General features: G+C 37.5%; 1 protein-coding gene across 4 annotated transcripts in view; it reads right to left on the bottom strand.

The window, feature by feature from the left end:
- lrp8 (low density lipoprotein receptor-related protein 8, apolipoprotein e receptor) overlaps positions 1-20,929 on the bottom strand; it is a 199,958-nt gene that overhangs the window by 177,685 nt on the left and 1,344 nt on the right. For all 4 annotated transcript variants that reach the window (XM_049479356.1, XM_049479353.1, XM_049479355.1 and 1 more), the window contains exon 2: positions 20,257-20,376. In XM_049479356.1, coding sequence (XP_049335313.1) covers positions 20,257-20,376 — 120 coding nt within the window. The remainder of the gene's footprint in view (positions 1-20,256; positions 20,377-20,929) is intronic.

Consider the following 20,929-nt stretch of genomic DNA (forward strand, 5'->3'; position numbering starts at 1 on the left):
ACAGCACCACATGCACTTCCTACTTAACCATTTGGGCCTATGGGGACTTTTACAGTTCTATTTCTGTTTGCATACTTGCATAATCGCCCACAATGCTGATTCACTTTACTGTAAAGTGAAGTTTATACTTCTTTAACTAATTAAATAAACCTTGTGTTTTACCTTAATCTTATATGTACATGTACAGACACACTACTCAGCTTTTACACTGAATTATCTCTATAACTAGGGCTGGGCAATTCGATATGATTAAAAACATAGCCTACATCTCGATACGCTTATGAGTAGAAATGGCGATATATGAAATCATGATAATCTTAACAGAGCATAAAGTATCAGTGTTTGTTTTGTTTTTTTAAATAGCAAATACAGCATGTTGTACATGTATATAATACAAATCTACTGTAGATCTAAGTAATATATATTTTAATATTAATCCTAAAACAGTTGCACTCTGTTATTTTACTTGCGTTGTTCGCAATAAATAGAAAATATAGAAAATACAAAAAAACAGGCTTTATATACGATGTAACTATGATGCAATTTAACTATGTATATGCAATATAACTGATAATATCAGGGAAATTAAAGTTCCAGCAGTATCATTACAGTACAAAGAATAGATAAAATATTTTAAAAGTATATAAATAAAAAGGGACAAAATGTTTTACAATTTTGAGCAGAGGACGAATTGCACATAATTATTGCACTTTAATAATTAATATTTTTGCACAAAGGCCAACGTGTATTATGTTAAGTCTACTGCCCCTTCCCAACCTCTGTCCTCCTGTGACCCCTCCTGCTCCATCAGGAGTTGTACAGTCTAATAGCTTGAAGGACAGGCAGCTGTCCATGAGGGTTATACCTCTAAATATCCCGCATTTTTTATAATGAAATCACACACAAATGGTAACCTACATTGTATGATATTTGGAATAAACTGTTTTTAAATATAACAATATGTAATTTAATTTACATTATGCAGCCCTAAATTTAATAAACGAGACCAATATAGTCAATATAGGAGACCAGACTAGACTACACTGCTACTCTGTGTAGAGTCATATTGTTGTTGTTGTACAGTTTCTGTGTGTGTGTGTGTGTGTGTGTGTGTGTGTAGTCTAGTCGTAATTACTCTCAACCCAAAGGGTCTCATTAGTGGCTAGCCCCGTCTGTGTGTTTTGACACTGGGGCTACACCCAGCAGGAAGTCGGAAAAATAATGAAGAGAACGAGCAGTCCACCAGGCCCAGCCATCGACTTCCTGCCCCTGCACCAGCATGTGGTCTCAGTCACTACCCATTGATACCCCCCCACGCCACAGTCCGCAATCAATGACTATTTGAAGCTCTACACCAAAATAAAGGCCGGCCTGGATTAACATCCATGATGTCCCAGGGTGTAAAGACCCTACCGAGAGGAGATTCATGTCACTGAAATCTTTAAACTAATCATGTGATCGCTTGTTGAAGATCGGTGGCTAACTCCCAGTCGCAGCACCGGTGTTGTCATGCTATTGCAGTCCTAAGTCTTTCTTCAGAGTCATTGACTTTCTTTTAACGCACACAAGCCAGTGAAGCACCTGTGAATTCTAGGCTACCTCCGGGCCACGGCTGACAGTTTAATATGTCAGGAAATGAAGGCATTTGCTGACCCTTTATTACTTTACCCACTCATGCCTCACCTATTCATTTAAACACATTAGTTCCTCTCCTGCTCCCTCCCTCACCCGCCCTTTCTCAAGAGGGGCAGTTGACTAAAAACGTAGAGAAGAAACTGACACACCACTTTATGCTGGACAGCTCGAACCACATTACTTCTGCTGACTCACTGCCACGCTTTCATTCACAGAGAAGCCAGACAACAAAGCTAAGGGAAAAACAGATAATATGTTCACTTTTCCCTCTCAGCTGCACTCACAGTACTTACATAATCACCCACAATGCTGACTCACTTCACTGTAAAGTATTAGGCAAATTGCTCTCAGTGAAGTGTATACTCTTTTAACTGACTTTTATAAACCTTGTATTTTACCCTAATCTTTTATGGCCATGTACGAATACACCACTCAGCATGTAGTCCTAAAAATTGTTTTGTGTCACCAATGAGATTGTGTGAATGAAAGGGTGTTTTCACACCTGTAGTTAATTTCTCTGGTCTGAATAAGTTAAAGAGTTTGTAAAATTAGGAGTGATGTCTCCTTGGTTTCTTCGTTTTACACAAGAAAAACTGCAAGTGCAACAAAATGTGTCAAAACAACCCAGCAGCAGAGATGGTTTTGGTTCATAATTGTAGTAATTATGTGGGTAATAAATCAAGTTAAACCGCACCTGAACAGCTGTTGAGGAGTATATTTGATAGGTGGGTCTGATCAATGTCAGATCCTGTTCTCACCATAAACCACAACATCTCAAGGTTTGATCCGCACCTGAGTGCAATTACTGCGATTAGTTTTCACACTTGCTGAAACGAACCACACCAAGGGTGAAAACAAACCAGAGTCCACCTTAATCGGACCAAATAGTGCTGTTGTGAAAACTCCCTAAGAAACCAGCCTACATTGCTAAACTGCTAAGAAAAACATCAGGCAATATTTTCAGGATATTCTAGAAACTCCCACTGCACTTTTAGTCAATGTTATGCAACAAAGCACAAAGAATAAAGTGCGTTAAGATTAAACGCAGGCTTTGAAGCTAAAAACTTGAGTTTATTTTTCACAGATACAGCCCAGAGGATACCAGCAATGGCACACAAATGCTACTAAGTGTGTAGGCATCAGGACGATGTTTGCTAGCTCACAGACCAACAAGCCTGCATCCTGTGGCAACTAAGTCAATTATATAGGCTTGTTTTCTGTTGAAAAAACAATGATCTTGTTTCACACCATCTTTACAGTGCATATGCAGAGCTGTGTGTTATCTATTGATCCAGGTCTCAAGGCATTGTTGCATAAATTTCACTGCAATTACCAAGAACACGGCTCACCCAGGAAATGGCATCACATTTAAATAAACACCTCTTCTTGTTCTTCCAGCGCATCCTCTCTTCCAGCACGCGCTCCCATCCAACACAAATCCCACTCCCCTCCCTGTTTATCACGTAGGTGTGCAAGGAGCAAAGGGGATCAATCTGATTATAAAAACACTGACTGTACAGATCCCAGAGTCAGCCAACATTCGGGGTATGGCTTCCCCTCTAGTCACTGCAGTGGGTAATTCAATAAGTGTTTTGTAAGCCTTTGCGTTAATTTAATTCAATTAGCCCACCATGCCTCTTAATATCACTCAGTCCCCTGGGTCAAGATCCTCCATCTGTCTGCAGAGCCATGCCATCAGTTATGAACTGCTGAAATAAAGTCCCAGACGGACCTTCAAATATCAGTAAACTGACAGCTCTGTGATGGACGTTATTTAAGCAAGCAATTTACTGCAGCTTTTGCTAAGAATATAATGTATAAAGGTAGGCTGTGGTAAAATCCTAGATATGGCCCTTTCCTACATACAGTCATTTACACATAATAGTATATATATATTAGGGTTGGACGATATAGGCCTAATAGTAATAGTAAAACATTTTAACGGTATTGCCAAATTGCCAAACGAGGAAGTATTTCATAAATATGGAGTGTCTGACGTGCCAAATTTCCACCATGTTTCTTGCTAAAACAGGTCAAAATAGTTCACAAAACAGCTTTAACATTGCTCTCTGAAAACAGGTGGGGGAAAAAAAAAAAAAAAAACAGTCCACCATAGTTGTAAATTTAGGCAAAGGAGTTTGCAAAGTGTGCCTCAAAACTGTTCTAAGATCATTTACTAGACTGTGTGTGCAGGTTTGTAGCTTTATCTTCTAAACATATGTGATTTGAGCTTCATATAGCTGGAACACGTTATGTGCTGTTAGCTAAGGTTATTGTTCTATGATGTTGTGTTAGAGGTTAGCCTATTAGCTAACATTATCAGTAGATAAATATCGTGGGGACGATATTGTGTGTCTATCGTGCTACTTACCTTTTATCGTCCCTATCGTTTCTACAGTAATTTAATCAATTATTCACGCGCATATATAAAGTAGGCTACAATGAAATGTATTGGCATGGTAACTTTGCATAAACTCGGTTTATATAAGTGATAAAGTAATCTTTGCAAAAAAAGCTTCATAATGTGGTTTTGCGACATGTCGCTTTTTTACGTTATTTGACGGACAGACTCATGAGAGCTGAACAATGGAGACGCATTGTTCTTTTGAATAAATTAGCTACTGCATCTACCTCATCCATTTGATACATATATTTTGCTGCATTAAAGGTAGCAATTCTCATTTGTGAAACTTTGGTTTAATGTCACTTTGAACTAAAGTTGAAAAAAGTAAGCAATGATATTAGTTTGTCATATTTTTCAAAGAATAACTGAAAACATACTTAAATGTGGTATATCATGATATATATCGTTATCGTGATATTAAAACTTCCATATCATGATGTATGATTTTTCCCATATCGCCCAGCAATAATTATCCGTCTGTGACATTGGTGTTAGAGGTTAGCCTTTTAGCTAACATTATCAGTCTGTGACATGGTGTTAGAGGTTAGCCTTTTAGCTAACATTATCAGTCTGTGACATGGTGTTGGAGGTTAGCCTTTTAGCTAACATTATCAGTCTGTGACATGGTGTTGGAGGTTAGCCTTTTAGCTAACATTATCAGTCTGTGACATGGTGTTTGAGGTTAGCCTATTAGCTATTGGTATCTATATAAGATTCACTCTCTCAGTTTATTATCAGTACTCAAATTAGTTGCCCAAAAAATGACTTAAATGTGTGTGCAGTGTTCACTTAGTCTGTAAATGCAATCACTGTATACTGCAGTAATGTTTTGACATATACATGTTTACAATTACAGTATTTAGCAGATTATACGAGCAACCTTAAAAACAAACAGGGAATGAGCCTAGTCTTGGACTACACAGCATTTTACATGAAGATTTTCCACTGAAAGGAAAATACTGTCTAGATCTAGGCTAAATCCCTGTTTAGAAAACTTTAACATAATATGATCAGCTAAATGTCGGGGGTCTTTCTACATGTTTTCTACCCACCATACACTTAATTACATTACAACTATAAGATGATTTAAAAAATAAAAATTTCTAAACAACAATATATTATATGAATACATTTCTGAAGAAAACCAGGGAGGTTAATAATCCTGCAGTGCTTCCGTAATCTCCTCTGGTGAACCGAAAAGAGGCTACTTCAGGAGGGTCAACGAGCTCGTTTCCTTAAATTAATGTCACATTCCAAAAACTTTGACTAGCTTTCCACTCTCATTTCTAGTAAGATGAAGCACTCGCACATAGCGTTTCATCTGCTTTCCAAAGCCGACGTCCTCTTCTGTCAGCTCTTATTCACACTGCACTCTCACAGCCCTGATCACCCTGTCTCGCAGGCTGCTTAGCCGTCACTCGCCGAGGCTTGTGCAGCAGCCTTTTGATTTCACTATATAGCAGGTGTGTGGAACTCCAGCTGGGTGACAGAACACTCAGAAAGTTGGAGGTTTGAATCATTTATTACAATTACATCAACCTGGAGAACAACATAAAAAGACAACTAAACGTGGATAAGAGGTAATAAGATTCCTCACTGTCTGACAGGAAGATACTTTGCAATCTTTAATATTTATGAGCAGCAGAGGAAGCAGAAGGGAAAATAATTAATCGGAGTAACTGTGATGAATTTTAATTAGAGTGGGAGCTCTTGCTCATTTGCTAAGTCCACATCTTTGCCCGTGGAAGAACAAAAAAGTAAATGCTGAATAAAACGACAATTAGTTAAAAGCTCTTTAACCCACAGAGCTCAACAAATGCTATATGAGGTTAGCATTTCTTATTTGAACAGCGCTTTCCACATTTGAACAGCACTATAAACAAAATGCTTCTGAAACAGAATGGCAAAAAGGTTCAGCGGAGGAATTTGACAAGCAAATAAATACTTTAATTTAAATAAGCTAGCACCTGACCACACAGAATTTCCCTTGTATTTTTTCTATTAATAAAATGTATTGTAATGTAATGATAGTGAAACACACAAAGGTGGAACTTTTGGATAAGTGGCAGCTGCAGTTGCATGTGCTCCAAACAAGAGCAGTGAATGAGAGCCATACGGGTGAAAGCTGTTTTGGTACTGCATTTTTTTGGGGTTCTTTCATCTGATTTATTACTTATTGCACATACTGTTGGTTAAAAAGGTAGCATTTGCTGAAATCTATTAATTTACTATAAACATGCTGCTACATGTGCACTTTTCTTTGCTGGTTTTGTGTGATGCTGAGATGTGTGCAGTTAAATGTTGGCCTTGGTGCTTGCAATATTGCTTCCATTTGATTTAATATATAAAAGACAGTGGAAGTTAATTCATTATGGATCATTACAGATAAACATTAAAACTTACAGATACTTTAAACATACCAAGTAATCATTCTGTAGAAAACCTGTATAGAAATAGTAATTTTAAAAGTTTAAAATTAAAATAAAATCGTTTATCACGTCATTGCTGTGGGACGATTTACCATTAGAAAAAAGATATCATGACAGGCCTGCTCCCATCTCTGCTAAATACTAAATACTTTAAAACAAATCAAGTACAGTTCTTACGATGCTAGGTTGCAGCATGAGAGTTTTATCAATATGGCAAATATGATAACTTTTACCAAACAGTTACCAAAATCATAAAATGTGAAGACAATTGTCCAATACAGGCAATGCATTTTTTGGAAACAGTTCATGACGTGTTAAAAGCCATGGTGTTCTAGTGACAACATAAGCCATTAAATCTCCTAGATCCCCATGCTGCATAAGCCAGGTCATGCCTTAAGTTTTTGTTTAGATATTTAACACACATAACTCTCTGTGCAGAGAAAGTGTTTGGAAAGCAGAGGTCCTAAGCTTTCAACTAAACATATGTATTTGTCGGTTCAGGCAATTTTTTCTATATTTAAGGAAGTTACAAAATGTAAACTAAAAAAATACATTGAAGAGAGTTTAGATTTGATATATACAATAAAAGCCGTTTTGTGAGATTGTCAACTTTTATTAGCAAAAGACCAGTTTGTTAGTAATGTGTAAAAGTAATATGTCAAAGAAAAAAAACTTCATTAAGTCTCCTCACACATTTTCACTCAGAACCACACACAGACTTATGCACACATGCTTGCTTAGTCTCATTGTCAGGCAGCTCCCTGGAAACCTTTGTGTCTCCGTTTCTTCACCTCACTACTTGCTTCAGCTGTTTCCACAGAGCAAAAACATCTTCAGACTCCAGACACCAAACTGTGGAAATCCAAATGTTATCCCTTATCTAATGGAGGTCACGGTGGGTGAGAACAGAAATGAAGGAAGAAATTAGTCGTTAGTGGTCTTCACCTTTCTGACATGCGCTGCCTCTCACTCTCACTCTCTACTTTGTGTAGTTAATTTTTTAACTGTGTGTCTAAAGATGGTTTGGATTGCTGTTTTCTGTAACGGTTTTAGGAGCTGAATCTGAGAGAGCATGTTCATGTTTTCTACAGAACACATACACACACACACACACACACACACACACACACACACATGTGCGCATGCGCACACCCACAGAAGCTCTGCCAACCTCTAATGCGTGGTAATGACAGGATTTACAGCATGCAGCCACCAACGGCCGCATCAGACAGAGCTCAGCCTGGCCTGACTGCTGGCTGACTCCAGCTTGAGGAAGCCCTCACCTAGCTCAGCAGGAACTAACTACGCTCTATTTAATTCACACAGTGGCTCATAAAAAAACATGTAATAATCACACATTACCCTTCCCCATAGTCACATTTGAAGACATACATTATAAAGCTCATGTCTTTCTGAGTCAAATTAAACACAACACGATGCTTGCTTTGACCAATGATTTTTTTTATATAGAGATGGGCAATACGGCAATATTTTATTGTATTGCAATACATTTTCTCATCATATTGACAACATACTTTTTAAGTATATTAAGGATATCATCAACAATATCAACAATTAAATACAAAAGTGCTTTACTGTATCCAGCTCAATTGCATCCATATTAATATGCTTTTTCAGAATGTGGCCAAATATGTGTGAAATAAACAGCAGAGAAAGAAGGTTTTGTGTATATCCCTATCAGTATTTAACATTAATCATAAACAAGCCTTAAGGCGGAGTTTAAAATCTCCATTCTGGAGAGCATGCTTTTTGCATGTCAAATATAGGTGGGTACGATATGGACATAAAATGTGTTGTCCAATAACTGTTGGATATCCTGATATGAATATGAAACTAGATACATTAAGATTTAATTAATTTTCAAAATGTCTGACACTTGGCTTGGCTGCATTCATTTTTCCCCAAAAGTAGCTAAGACGTAGTTTGATGTGTGCATTCACTGTGGACCTCCACCTCAATCTGCCTCCAGTCTAGTTATGCAACATGATCACAGTATGCAGTGTGAAAAGCTCCCTCTGTTGCTGCACAAGGGTAATATAATTTTCGTTTGCTGTACTTTATCATGTTATCACACCTCTTTCAGTGTGTTTATTGTGAAAACTCATTATGTTAACAATAAAAATAAAGATAAGATTTGTCTTCAAGCCCTAGGTCGATAGTAAAAATAAGAATTAAAAATGTTTTTTTTTTTTTTTTACCTATCTTTACCTATGTGTAATGAAGAAAAATTAACAGCCCTAAGAACTGGTTAGGCATGCAGTTAGTTGTGACAAAAGAGCCAACAATGTTTATTATGTCTGCTAAAATAAGACAGAGCTGAAAAAAAAAGACACCAACATGCTACTTGTAACTCATTACTGTTGTTTTGGAAAGTGGCTTGCATCAGGTGCAGTGGGTGATTTCTAGAGGCTTATGCATGTAGGACAGTAGTGCTGGCAGGTCACACTAACTTTTAAACGTATAATTATCTTAAGACAAAACCTTTTCAGCTATTTTAAAGGATCCCTTTTAAATATATTACTTTTTGTTCATGCGAACCCAACTCTTCACTGCTGTCCTTGCCACTCTCTATTTGCCCTTTTCCTAGTCACTTGATGTAAATAAGACATGCGATCGACAGCGAGCCAACTGATCAATAATGTGATTAGCTGCCATCAATTTTTAGTATTGATGTTAACTACTCAGATTAGTGGGATTAGTTGTTGCAGTTTGTTAAAACTTTAACTGACAATTTTCTTATTACTCTTTGTTACTAAATACTGAGATGAGTTTGTATTTAAACAGTCATGTCTGTTTGCAACAAATTGCAAACTCTCCTCTCCAAACTCTTGTCCTTTAGGACTGAGGCCACTGGCAGTTACTTGTACAGTCCAGCTCCTGGGATTGATTTGAGCCATTAGCCCCTGTATTTCTTAATCAACATGTTTTCCAGTGTGCCATTACCATTTACACTTATATCATAGTAAGGTTAGAGACAGAGAGGAAGAGAGGAAGAAGAATCAAAAGCCACAGAGAGAGAAATAGAGAGAAAGAAAGAGAGAGAGCGATGAAGCGTAGAGCTGAATCATGCTAGGCTGTAAGATATTCTTCATTGCTCTGGCTGCTGTCCCAAAATCCGCCTCACTGTTCTGAGAAAGACACACACTCAAACACACACACACACACACACAAAAATACTCACACAGCCAGGCCTAGCGAGACCAATCAAAAGATGCTAAATGGTGCTTACGGACTGTGCACAGGATTTGGTGACGGCAACAAAGACATCAGAGATGGATGAATTGGCCTGCTTACCTAATGCAAATGCACCCTCTGCCCACACACACATACAACTAAAATAAATCCTGCCCCAGTGCCTCTCGCGGCTAAATCTGCCAGCTCCAAACACAATGAATACCCAGCATAAATAATGCCAGCGTTTGACAGATCGATCGATAAAACAGCAAAAGGAAACCTTAAAAGAGGCTTGCTTTAAGAGGCTCAGCTTAAGGCTGTGCTACGCAGTCTTGCATAAACTGATCAGGTGCACTATTTGGCCTCTGAGCACCTTTAAGCAGATCAACAGGTATTGCATAAAGGTATAATTTAGCTTTAGAAGTCGTTTCCAAACATAACAATCATCTAAAGCAATAGGGAAAACAAGCACCACTTTCTAAACATGTTAGGAAAGATGTGAAAGAAACAAAAGAAAAGAAAAGAAAAGAAAAAAAAACATACACTGCCACAAACGCACACAGGCGCAGACACAAAAACACACATAAACATGAACACAGTGAAATATAAACACACCCAAACACACACACTGAATCTCAAGTCAGCTGTGTGCGTTGAGCTGGGAACTTGGGGCCTCACACTAATCTTGCATGGAGACAAGGCTATTGAGGAAGTGTCAGCGTGGTTGCAAACAGGAGGAACGCTTACACAGACACGAAAATAAAGAAAGGAGGCAGAGGAGGCAGGGGGCCCTCAGAAGAGATGGAGACTGAGAGAGAGCAAAAGAGAGAGGGAGAGAGATGTAGCAGAACATTCTAAGAACCTCATAGTCTTAGAACAGAAAAATGAAAAAGAGAGGAAATGTAGGTAAAGAAATGCAGGGATAGGGGGCTTCTGAGGGAGAAACACGGCCTCATGAGCCCCTCTGACTCTCAGAAGTGTATTGTCTGTGTCAATAGGATGGCTCATTGTTTAGATGTTGCATTGTCTCGATGTAATCAATAGAAACATAAACAGCAGTCCTCCTTCATTCCTCTGAAAAACATCCCAAGGTGACTCTCACAAAACTGTAGAGGACCTGGAGAGGATGGGCTCTGGAGGGGCATCAAATAAAAACAAACAAACAAAAAAATCTAATCATATATTTCACTAGAACAGGTTGTGGAATTGCAATTCAGGTAGGCCAATAAATGTCTACTATTTACATACATACATACATACATGCTACTTCTTCCCTCATGATGCAAAGTGACTTGTTGCAGAATTATTTAAAGTTTGATTTTTAACAATAGGAAGATTTCAATTATTTGAGTTAAAGTATTTAAAGCAAAAAATGTATGCAAAACATAAGAATTAATAAATTAAAAGAAGAAATGAATTGATAATAATAATAATAATAATAATAATAATAATAATAATAATACATATTTCAGGCTATTTTTGCAATAACAATATTATTGGTGATATAACAACAAACTAATTAATTTCAAGGACTGCAATTACTGCAACCAAATAAATATAATATTTTTTAATACGTTTTAGTAAAAAATAAGTACATTCAGTAGAAAAAAAATAGAAACTAGAGGTGTGCCAAAAAATCGATTCACATAAGAATCTTGATTCTCATTTACTACGATTCAGAATCGATTTAAAATGTCCCAAAATCGATTCTGAGGGGCGGGTTTTAGACTGATTTTGGGCTGGGTATTTTTGTTGGACCTGGCAACCCTGGGGATAGCGCTTGTCCCTTTGGAGATCTTCCAGACACACACAGAGCGTAGGTGTTTGAGAATCACCGGTAAGATGGCAGAACAAGCACTATATTACATTAGATTAACGTGTAGTTTCAATGTTTTATGGCAGAATGCTTCATAACAAGCATAAAAAAGATCGCTAGTAGTTAGTTTCAGTAACTGTTAGCTAGCTAACTAGCTAACTTTCCAGTTCCACCTTAAATAACGCTACAGGTGGCAGCGGGCTGCAGCATTTAAGGCGGAACGGAAAAATAACAATAAGCTAATCAGAGCTAATTTCAGCTCCTCATCACAGAGGAATTAAGGAATGGACAATATGAATTAATTTCTCCACCTCCTGCCCCCTTTCTGAAGAAATACAACCACCTTAAATTAACTAGTTAATCAGCAGCTGCTCCTGAACTTTAGCGCTCCACTGCTATCATCACATCAGCCCAGCAGCGTCACCTACACACCACCGCTAGTAGCCTGGTAATAAAGCAGTGTTATTTATTTATGTATTTATTGTTCATTAACGTCATTGTGATATCCCAGTGATTCCTCTGTCACTGAGGACCCACATTCCTGCACATTGTATTGTTTTTGTAACACATTACTTGCTCCAGGACCAGTGTATATTATGGAGGGTTTTTTTTTCAATACGATTCATAAGCCAGAAGCAGAAATATTTATAATTCAAATCGTTTTGAATCAAAAATCGATTTTGAATCGAATCGTGGCCCCCAAAATCGGAATCGAATCGAATCGTGAGATAGTAATCGATTCCCACCCCTAATAGAAACGTACAAAAACCTACCACAAAAAGTTAATGAATATAAACGGCAAGCAAACTATTTAAAAAGTAAACAGAAAAACAAATACAAAATAGACTTTCAGAATGCTTTCAAGAATATGGCTTTTATCACAAGTTTTCATATATTATGCCAAAATGCTTTGCAATATTAATGTATATGATATACTATATGGCACACCCCAAATCGAAATATACTCATTTTAAGGTACAACACAGTCTTTATAAACTCATAGAAACACAAACAACATCACACTGAATGTTCACTCACATTACTTCAAACCATTGCCTTTCGGTGGCTGGAATAACACTGCACTCTCCCTGCTACCATTACTACTACAACAAAATCCTGGAAGATTAAGAGTCAATCTGTACTGCCTAAACAAACCTTAGCTGGTAACAAACTGACTGTTCTTGGTTTAATAAACTAATGAATTTTGTAGCATTTACACAACATGCTGGCTCACAGACTAAAAAAGATATAAAAACAATGTTTTTGGTGTAATATGAATTGTAGTGAATTGAAGTACATTCTTTATTCATTTCTCACCACCGGCAAGCCCTGCAGGTGGACAACACCAGCCCAGTAGGCCTTCTGGCCTTTAAACATTGGGAGAAACCCTCGGATCATCCTGTTAAAGCTCTGAACATAACATGCACTGACTTTGTCGCTTTCTTTCTAGCTTTCTTTTTTCTTTATCTCTCTCTCTCATGTCAGAGCAATTGGCATTAGTGACAATGTAAGTGTGAGGCATGAGTGTATGTGTGTGTTCATATCACCATGTGTCCCAAATAGCCAAGACAGCACATCAAAGAAAATAACAACTCCAAAAAGCAAGACAGTACACACATCCTAGACTAGCGATTTGTTCTATTACACCACTTTATGCATGCATCCGCAGCTCATCAACAGCATACTGATACTAATGCTTTTATTGAATACACAATACTGATATGATGCTTTTATTGAATAAACAATGCTGATATCATGATTTACTGATTAAACAATACTCATATCATTCTTCTACTGAATAAACAAAACTATTATAATGCTTCTACTGAATACACAGTACTATCATGCTTCTACTGAATAAACAATACTGATATGCTTCTACTGAATAATCAATATTAATGAAATGCTTTTATTGAACAAACAATACTGATGTAATTCTCCTGCTGAAAAATACAACTCTGATATAATGTAAACAAACTGATAGAATGCTTGATCAATATCAAAATTGAAAGATACTCAAGGATGCAGTAATTTTATCTATATTTGACACAGGAAAAGTGGTATCAAGCCAATTCTAAAATTAATTCTGAAAAGTAATGTTTAATGATGATGTGCTGCTTGCTATAAAAGTATATATACTTAAAAGGGCATCTGCCCTTGTGTGTTGGCCGTGCTTGTTTTATTCTATAATACTCATAATCAGCATTATAGTACTAAATCTGTGCAATATTTGGTTGAATGCCTGTGTGCACTGAATCAAAAGCAGGTACGGAATGCAATGTTTTGTCCTGGAGCAAAAAAGAACATCAGAAAATCTGCTTCCTTCCTTCTGTAAAGTACAACTTTGGAGTGATTTAGCATCCTCACCTCAATGTCTCAGCTGAGCTACCCGGATAAGGGAGCAAGGCAAACCTAAGCCATGCTGAAAGGATGCTGATAACTAATGAGAAGGATGCTTATGCCATTTGTTAACTTCTGAATAACAATACTCTTCACAGACTTGCAGAAACACAGTAGAGAGCCTGGTGTTTATGTATTAGCCATGAATAAAACATGAATAAAACATTCAGCTCAGGCATATCGCGAAGATCCATGAGCTGTGATTCGGAATCCATTCCACCAAGTGACAAACAACATCAAGACTTGAGAGAATGGATTATAGGTAAATAAATAAAAAAAGCATTCTGAAGATAGTTCTCTAATCTGGGGAGGGATTAAGAGTTGATACCTCGCCAGGCACAGGGGCGAGATCAAACAGAACTGGGATTAACTTCACTGGAACTGTGCTACTGGGAAAAAAGAACCTAGCCTGTGTTTCTCCTGACAGGTACACAGGTGTAGCCCTCTACACCTTCTTTCTCGCTCTTGCGCTGTCTGCTCCCAAATGAACCCTGCCTACCTTGATAAGTAAGAAAGGAAAAGCTTGTCAGCGAGGGAATACAGAGGTGAGAGAAGAAAGAGAGGAATAAAACAAAATACAGGTTTTTATCAGCAATGTGTTTCGCATTTAGCTGGTGAGTGTGCTGGAGGTTCTGTCTGTGTTCGTCTCACTTTCTCTCGCTCCCGCTGCATCCCCCCAGGCACTAGCACAAAGATCCAGGCTTCTATATGAGGAGGTATCTCATTTCAACAAGAATGAACTATAAAACCTGTGAAATCATGCATCCCTTACTCACAAACCCTCTCTATGTCCCCCATTTCTCTCTCTATCTCTCGCGCTCACACACAGCATGCATAAATTCAGATTGCAATAAATCACCATAACAGCCAAATGCAAATCAATAGTTGGTCAGAGAGTCACATGCTCTCTGAGAAGGCTTGATTTATCTCAGGGTTTGAATTGTGTGTATTTGTATTTGAGTGTGTATGCCTGTGTGTGTGTTTGTGTGTGTGTGTTTCAGCAAAGGAAAGGCAGAAAGCCACAGTACTTCCTGATGATAAATGTGTCCTTGTTCAAAGAAGGCATAATCTGGTCACAGTTAGAAAGACTCCCAGCATGCTCTACCTACAACATTGTAATCCCACATCTGAGGAATCATTTTAAAGGAGGGGGAAATATGGCATTTGTGCCTATACCCAAAACAAACCTAGATAGACACAAACTATATATACAAACCCGTCAAAAGTTTAGACACACCTTAAATTCATTTTTTTTTTTTTTGTATTTTAGATTAAAACTAAAGTCTTCCAAACTACAAAGAAAAACAAAAAAGTGTTGAAAAAAACAGTTTTATATTTTTAATTCTTCAAAAAAGTAGGCACCTTTTGCTTAGATAACAGCTTTGCACATCTTGGCTGCATTTGCTCAGTCAGCTTTATGAAGTAGAGTCACCTGCAATGGCTTTCAGTTAACAGCTTTGCTAAACTTGTCAGGAGTTAATTATTTGAGTTTGAGAGCATTAGTTGTGTTGTAAAGACGTAGAGTTGATAGACAGTGAATAGTCCTATTTAAGGAATGTTCTAATCCATGCTATGGTAAAAACTACTTAACTAAGTACAGCAAAAAAAATAAATAAAATTGAGAAATGAAGGTCAGTCAATCTGGAAAATTGTAAGAATTTTAAAAGTATCCTCAAGTGCAGTTGCGAAGACCATCCTTATGTGGATCTACATAGTCTGGATGACTTTAGCATTAATTTACAATGTAGGAAAAAAAACAATAACAATAAAAAATTGAATGAGAAGGTGTGTTTAAACCTGGTACTTTGTAATCCACTTATCCCTTATGAACCACCCACTTTAGCAAAGATATCCTTAATCCTAATTGGGTGAAGATTATGAAAGTGGATGTTCAGCGCATGTTCACCTATGCCTGCTTAGAACTAACAAACACATGTAAACAAACCCACACAATCCCTAATCACAAGAAACTATCCTTTGACTTTGTTCTAGGAATCCCCTCGCACATTTACACCTTGTAACGAGTAGAAAAATATAACATATATTACAACACTTTAAATTAGAAGACGCTGGATATGGTAAGTTTAAATGGTGTTTCTTACTTAAATAGCTTAAATAGCGTTGCAGAATGTGTAAAACTTGGGGAAAACAAAGTAAATTCTTTTAACAACACTAACTGGATATCCCACTAGAGAGTACAGGATTCAGCACAAACAGTAAGTATCAGAGCACATCAGAGCGAACAAACATCACTAACCACACAAAATTGCAAAAATGGTGCAGATCTCACTTAACCACAACCAATAGTACAGCAGCAACAGTTGGAAAGTTAATGACTCATTTAGCGGTTTAATGCAAATTGATGGAGACTGATCTAGATAAACAGACCTTTTTGGCGGTGTTTTCACTCACTGCAGTTCTTTATAAGAATCTACAGCCTTTCTCTTCTGGTGCTCAAAGTAATGAATGTGGTTTATTCTAAATAAGCAAAGTAAATGTTATAAAGAGAGACAATGTATTGAACAATACAGAAAAGCTACGGGATTATGCATTAAAGTTTACATTAAAGTGGAAAGGTTAATGTGGCATCTAGCCCCGCTCTTAATCTGTATCAGCCATGAGCATTGTCCCTAAACAAAAATCAGTGGTTGGTCCAGCTTTAAAAGAATCCACACAGAAGGAAATAACATGCAATAACAATGTGAGGGTGATTGGTTGGCATCAAGCTTTAGGGCTTATTTCTGGTGCACATACACATTTTTCCAGCTATAATACAACAAAGCCTTCTTTGAAACATATTTTAGTCATTCATCAGACAGAATGAGGAAAAAACGAGATGCTGTATGATGTAACCGACTAAGTGCTTTTTACCACATCACATGGTTCTCCCTCTGGCTGTTTTCACTTTTATTAATAAAATCATATCAGAAAATCACATTCTGCCAATCCCCTAATCATTGGAGACTAACATACATGATGTGGAATTACTGAAATCAACACAGACTCAAACGTTAAATTGTTGCCTTTTCCAATAACTTTTGCACAATAGTATTGCTATTTTCCCCCTTTAAAGAAATATATTTTATCTCACTCCGCTTCAAAAGTAGCTATGGAGATATGGAAATGATGGAACAATCGTCTCATTCAAATGATATAAATGGCTTCTTTCTGCTCTTTGTACTTTTTTAATGACTTATTTGTTGTAATAAGTGGAGTCGTATGTAAAATTAGTATGATAAATACAATGACGGGAGAAAATTAAAAAGGATTGAAATGTAAGAAATGGATACAACTGATAGGCTGAGGATTCATTAGCACAATGAGTAATTTATACTTTAGACTACCACTTAGGCTTCCCTTCATTGTAATGAGGCTGTATGTGCGTGTGTGCATGCATGTATATATATGTGTGTATTCAGTGGTAAAAGTGATACGTAAAGTAATATGTCTGAATATGTTATATTTAGAGCTCGGTGCGTACAGTGTAATATTTATAGAACTATAGCAACAGATAACACGAAAGGAGGAGGTTTATGTTAGCTCTGACCTTGTATGTTAGTTTAATAAGAATAGATTAAAAGCTTAAGATTCGCCTCCCCTGATCTGCTGTTTGTCTGTAACACCCAGACCATGACAAATGCTTAAACTCGTTATTTCAATGAATTCAATAAACATTCCACACCAGAAAGGGAAATTGATTACGTCTCCGGCCTTTGACCCTGTAGGATGCATCTTATTTGACTCTGTTGTTGAGAGAGAGAGAGGAAGACGGAGCACAGAGAGCAAGAAGGTATGAAAGAAAGCAGGAAAGAAGAGAGAAAGGGAAAAGGAGAAATCTAGACAAGGAGGGGGGGAGTGAGGGGGCAGGGAGTTGGGGCATTTCTCTAGCAGTCTATCATTATATTTGTGCTGAGGGTGTGTGAAACAGAGGACTTAGAGGAACAGAGAAGCATGAAATTTGTTGTGATGCCTCATCTATGAGGGCAAGCGTCTCAAGTTGCAACACCCACTCACTCTCTCAAACACTCAGTCAAGCAAGCAGCAGCTACAAAACTATAATAATAATAAAAAAAAATAACAACAACAACAACAACAACAACACTACTAACATCCAATAAATTTCATAAGTAACTTTCATGTTCCAAGGTATATTGACATTTACACCCTTAGCAATCATTACACTAATAGCTAATTCTTAGTGCTGGCTTTCTTGGAACCCTCAAACCCAGCCTGCTGAAAGGCCTGCCCACAAACCAACCCAAAAAAGAAAAAAAAAATACACTTTCTTTTCCAACAGAAGTATACTTTAACACTAAATAATCTACTAGTCATGAGATAACACAATCCGCCTAAAATAAGTCCAACAATATCTTCAGACACAACACAGCATAATCACAACATGCCAAACAGAGCGGCACAAAGGAGAGAGAAGAAAGAAAGAACGAGACAGAAAGGGACTGTGCAAGTGTGTGTATTATTATGTGTGTGTGTGCGTGTTTGTGTCCTGAAGTGTCTCTATGGGAAACTACAGGAGAATCCCTCCTCCTCCAAGCAAAATGTGTCTAAAAGCAAGAAACAAACTGTTTTAATTTCATGTCTTCAGGAAAGCCTCCAGGAGAGAAGATGGAATTTGATGGCAGTAACAGCCCGAGAGGATGCCCCTAGAGCGTGGAAAGACCCCACAGACAGCCTGGTAGCTTGAGATACGGTGTGCAGGAAGGCAGCGTGTCACCCAGAGTACCCCCATGTTAACTAGCCTAACCGATGCCAGCAGTGTGCCAGGTGCAGGCAACAAAGCTGAACCTGAAGGGTAACCTGGCATGTCCACACGTTCTCGGTCATCCTTTTTTCTCAAATCTGCCAATTTCAGAGCTCTGAGTGGATGAAAAAAACACAAGTGCTGGCAGCTGGCATGCAGCGAGGCACGGGCCCAATGGGCAACTGACTGGCAACCCGTCATGCAACTCATGTATTACTGGCCAGCATGCCAGCCTATGCCCTTCAAGAGACCATGCAAGTGAGCGAGCGGCTTCTTGCTTGCCTGCTTTCATAAGCATAGGAAAGTGTAACCCAGCCTGAACGAACGTGATACACTGTTTAATGAGGACACATGAAAAAAATTTACTCATTCATTTTCTCTCATTTGCTCCTGCAACGTTTAATCCTTTAAACTCTTTAAAAGTTTCATCAAAACAGCCTCGAATAGAGTTAAGCTGCAGTAATCTCCACACAGGGTCACTTACTCACTGACACTCACTTACTCACTTTCATCCCCAATCCGCACTGACCATCATCACAACAGTGCGCAAACTGGGAAAGTCTATAATGCTTAACCTGAAGGTCTTCTAGCAGATGATTTAGCCAGGACCCTGTTGCGCTCTCTTTTGGCTTGCCAGTGCTCAATAGTTTTAATTAATCTTAGTAAGTGTTTTTTTTTGGTCTAACAATGCATGAATGAGCAGATGAATACTTTGACTAGAGCTTGCAGTTCTGATTTCTCTATTTTCCTGTTTGTTTTTAGAATATACAATATAATTATCTTAGCAGGAATCATCGCAGAAGCACATTAATACTATTTATTAGAATATTATGTGCCCTCCCTATCAAGAAATACTACTTCCTTTAAAAAGAAAAAATCTTAAGGACTTCTGCTTTATACTAAAAGTGACTACTTTCCTTATGAATGATTACAAGTTTATAAATTCAGCAGTATAGATTACCTTATTATTGTATAAAAAAATATATCTCAAAAAAGTCATATTTTAAAAACTGAAATAAATTAAAAGTGTACTGTCCTATGCTTTCAACAGTGAGATCTAAGGACAGAGTAAAACCATGCTATCTAGTAAGCGCTAAAACACAACAATTAAAAACACCTTTTACATATTTACATGTAAACCAACTTAAAATTTAAGTATTGCAAACCAAAATACTGTGATACTTTGACATACAGTATGTAGATATTTTACAGCCCTTGTGTAGAGATTGGCAGTTACAAACTAAGGATTAGTCAACACTGAAACTCGAAATCAACCACTTTTTAGAACCAACATTGTTGCTTATGTCAACTAATCGTTGCAGTCCAAAATGAGAGAGCTACAACTTATCACACAAAACTGTTAATTTAACACTCAAACTGTTCATTTAACATTGGCAGATCTGCTATGTAGCAAGTTTCAGAGAGGTTTGGTGTTCCTAGCTCTCTGTTGTTGTATAATAATCAATGTTAAGCTTTTTATTCCCCCCACCCAAATTGAGCATTTTAGACTCTCCCAGCAACAGCTTCACAGAAGTACTGCCACTCCTGTAATAACACTACAAAACTATGGGGAGAAACTTCTGATCCAGTCATGTTTAGAAAGAAGGAGGCGACTTACGACAGTTCTCTTCATCACTGTTGTCAGAGCAGTCATCGTCTTCATCGCATCGCCATGGCGTGGGGATACATCTGCCGTTCTTGCACTGAAACTGTCCAGTTTCACAATCCGTTCTGGTTCCTGTAATTACAGCAACAGTGTAGTGAAGAGCAGCCCAGGCTTGGTGAATGATAGCTAGCTATATGGCATGGTGTTCTTTCATTGTTTATTATTAATAATATTATTATTATTATTAATATTATTATTATTGAACATATTTTACCAGTCTGGACAAAAGTTTGGACAAACCTCTGCTCAGTCAATGTATTTTCGATCATTTTTATGATTTTTACATTGTAGTAAACGTAATATTGAAGACATTAAAGCTTTACTGTTGAATTATTTTGTACACAAGTGAGTAAAAGAGTGAAATCCTAGTTGCTCAATTGTGAAAATGAAATTAAGTTTGAAGTATGTAAATTGCCAATATATGTCAACAGTTACGCATAAACCTTGTATCTAACTTTTTGCTGTCTTTCAACTTTACATCATTTGAATTTGTTAGTTGCTCTTTAAATTGTGTCCAAATGGCGCAATGAATGTAATAAAAGACACGACAAAACTTGATATAACAACAGTGGAACAACACCAGCAGATGTCAAGGCTCTCAAAACCATCACTGACCATCAGTAAA

The sequence above is a fragment of the Astyanax mexicanus genome, chromosome 5 (assembly GCF_023375975.1).
Source record: "Astyanax mexicanus isolate ESR-SI-001 chromosome 5, AstMex3_surface, whole genome shotgun sequence".
Lineage (NCBI taxonomy): Eukaryota > Metazoa > Chordata > Actinopteri > Characiformes > Acestrorhamphidae > Astyanax > Astyanax mexicanus.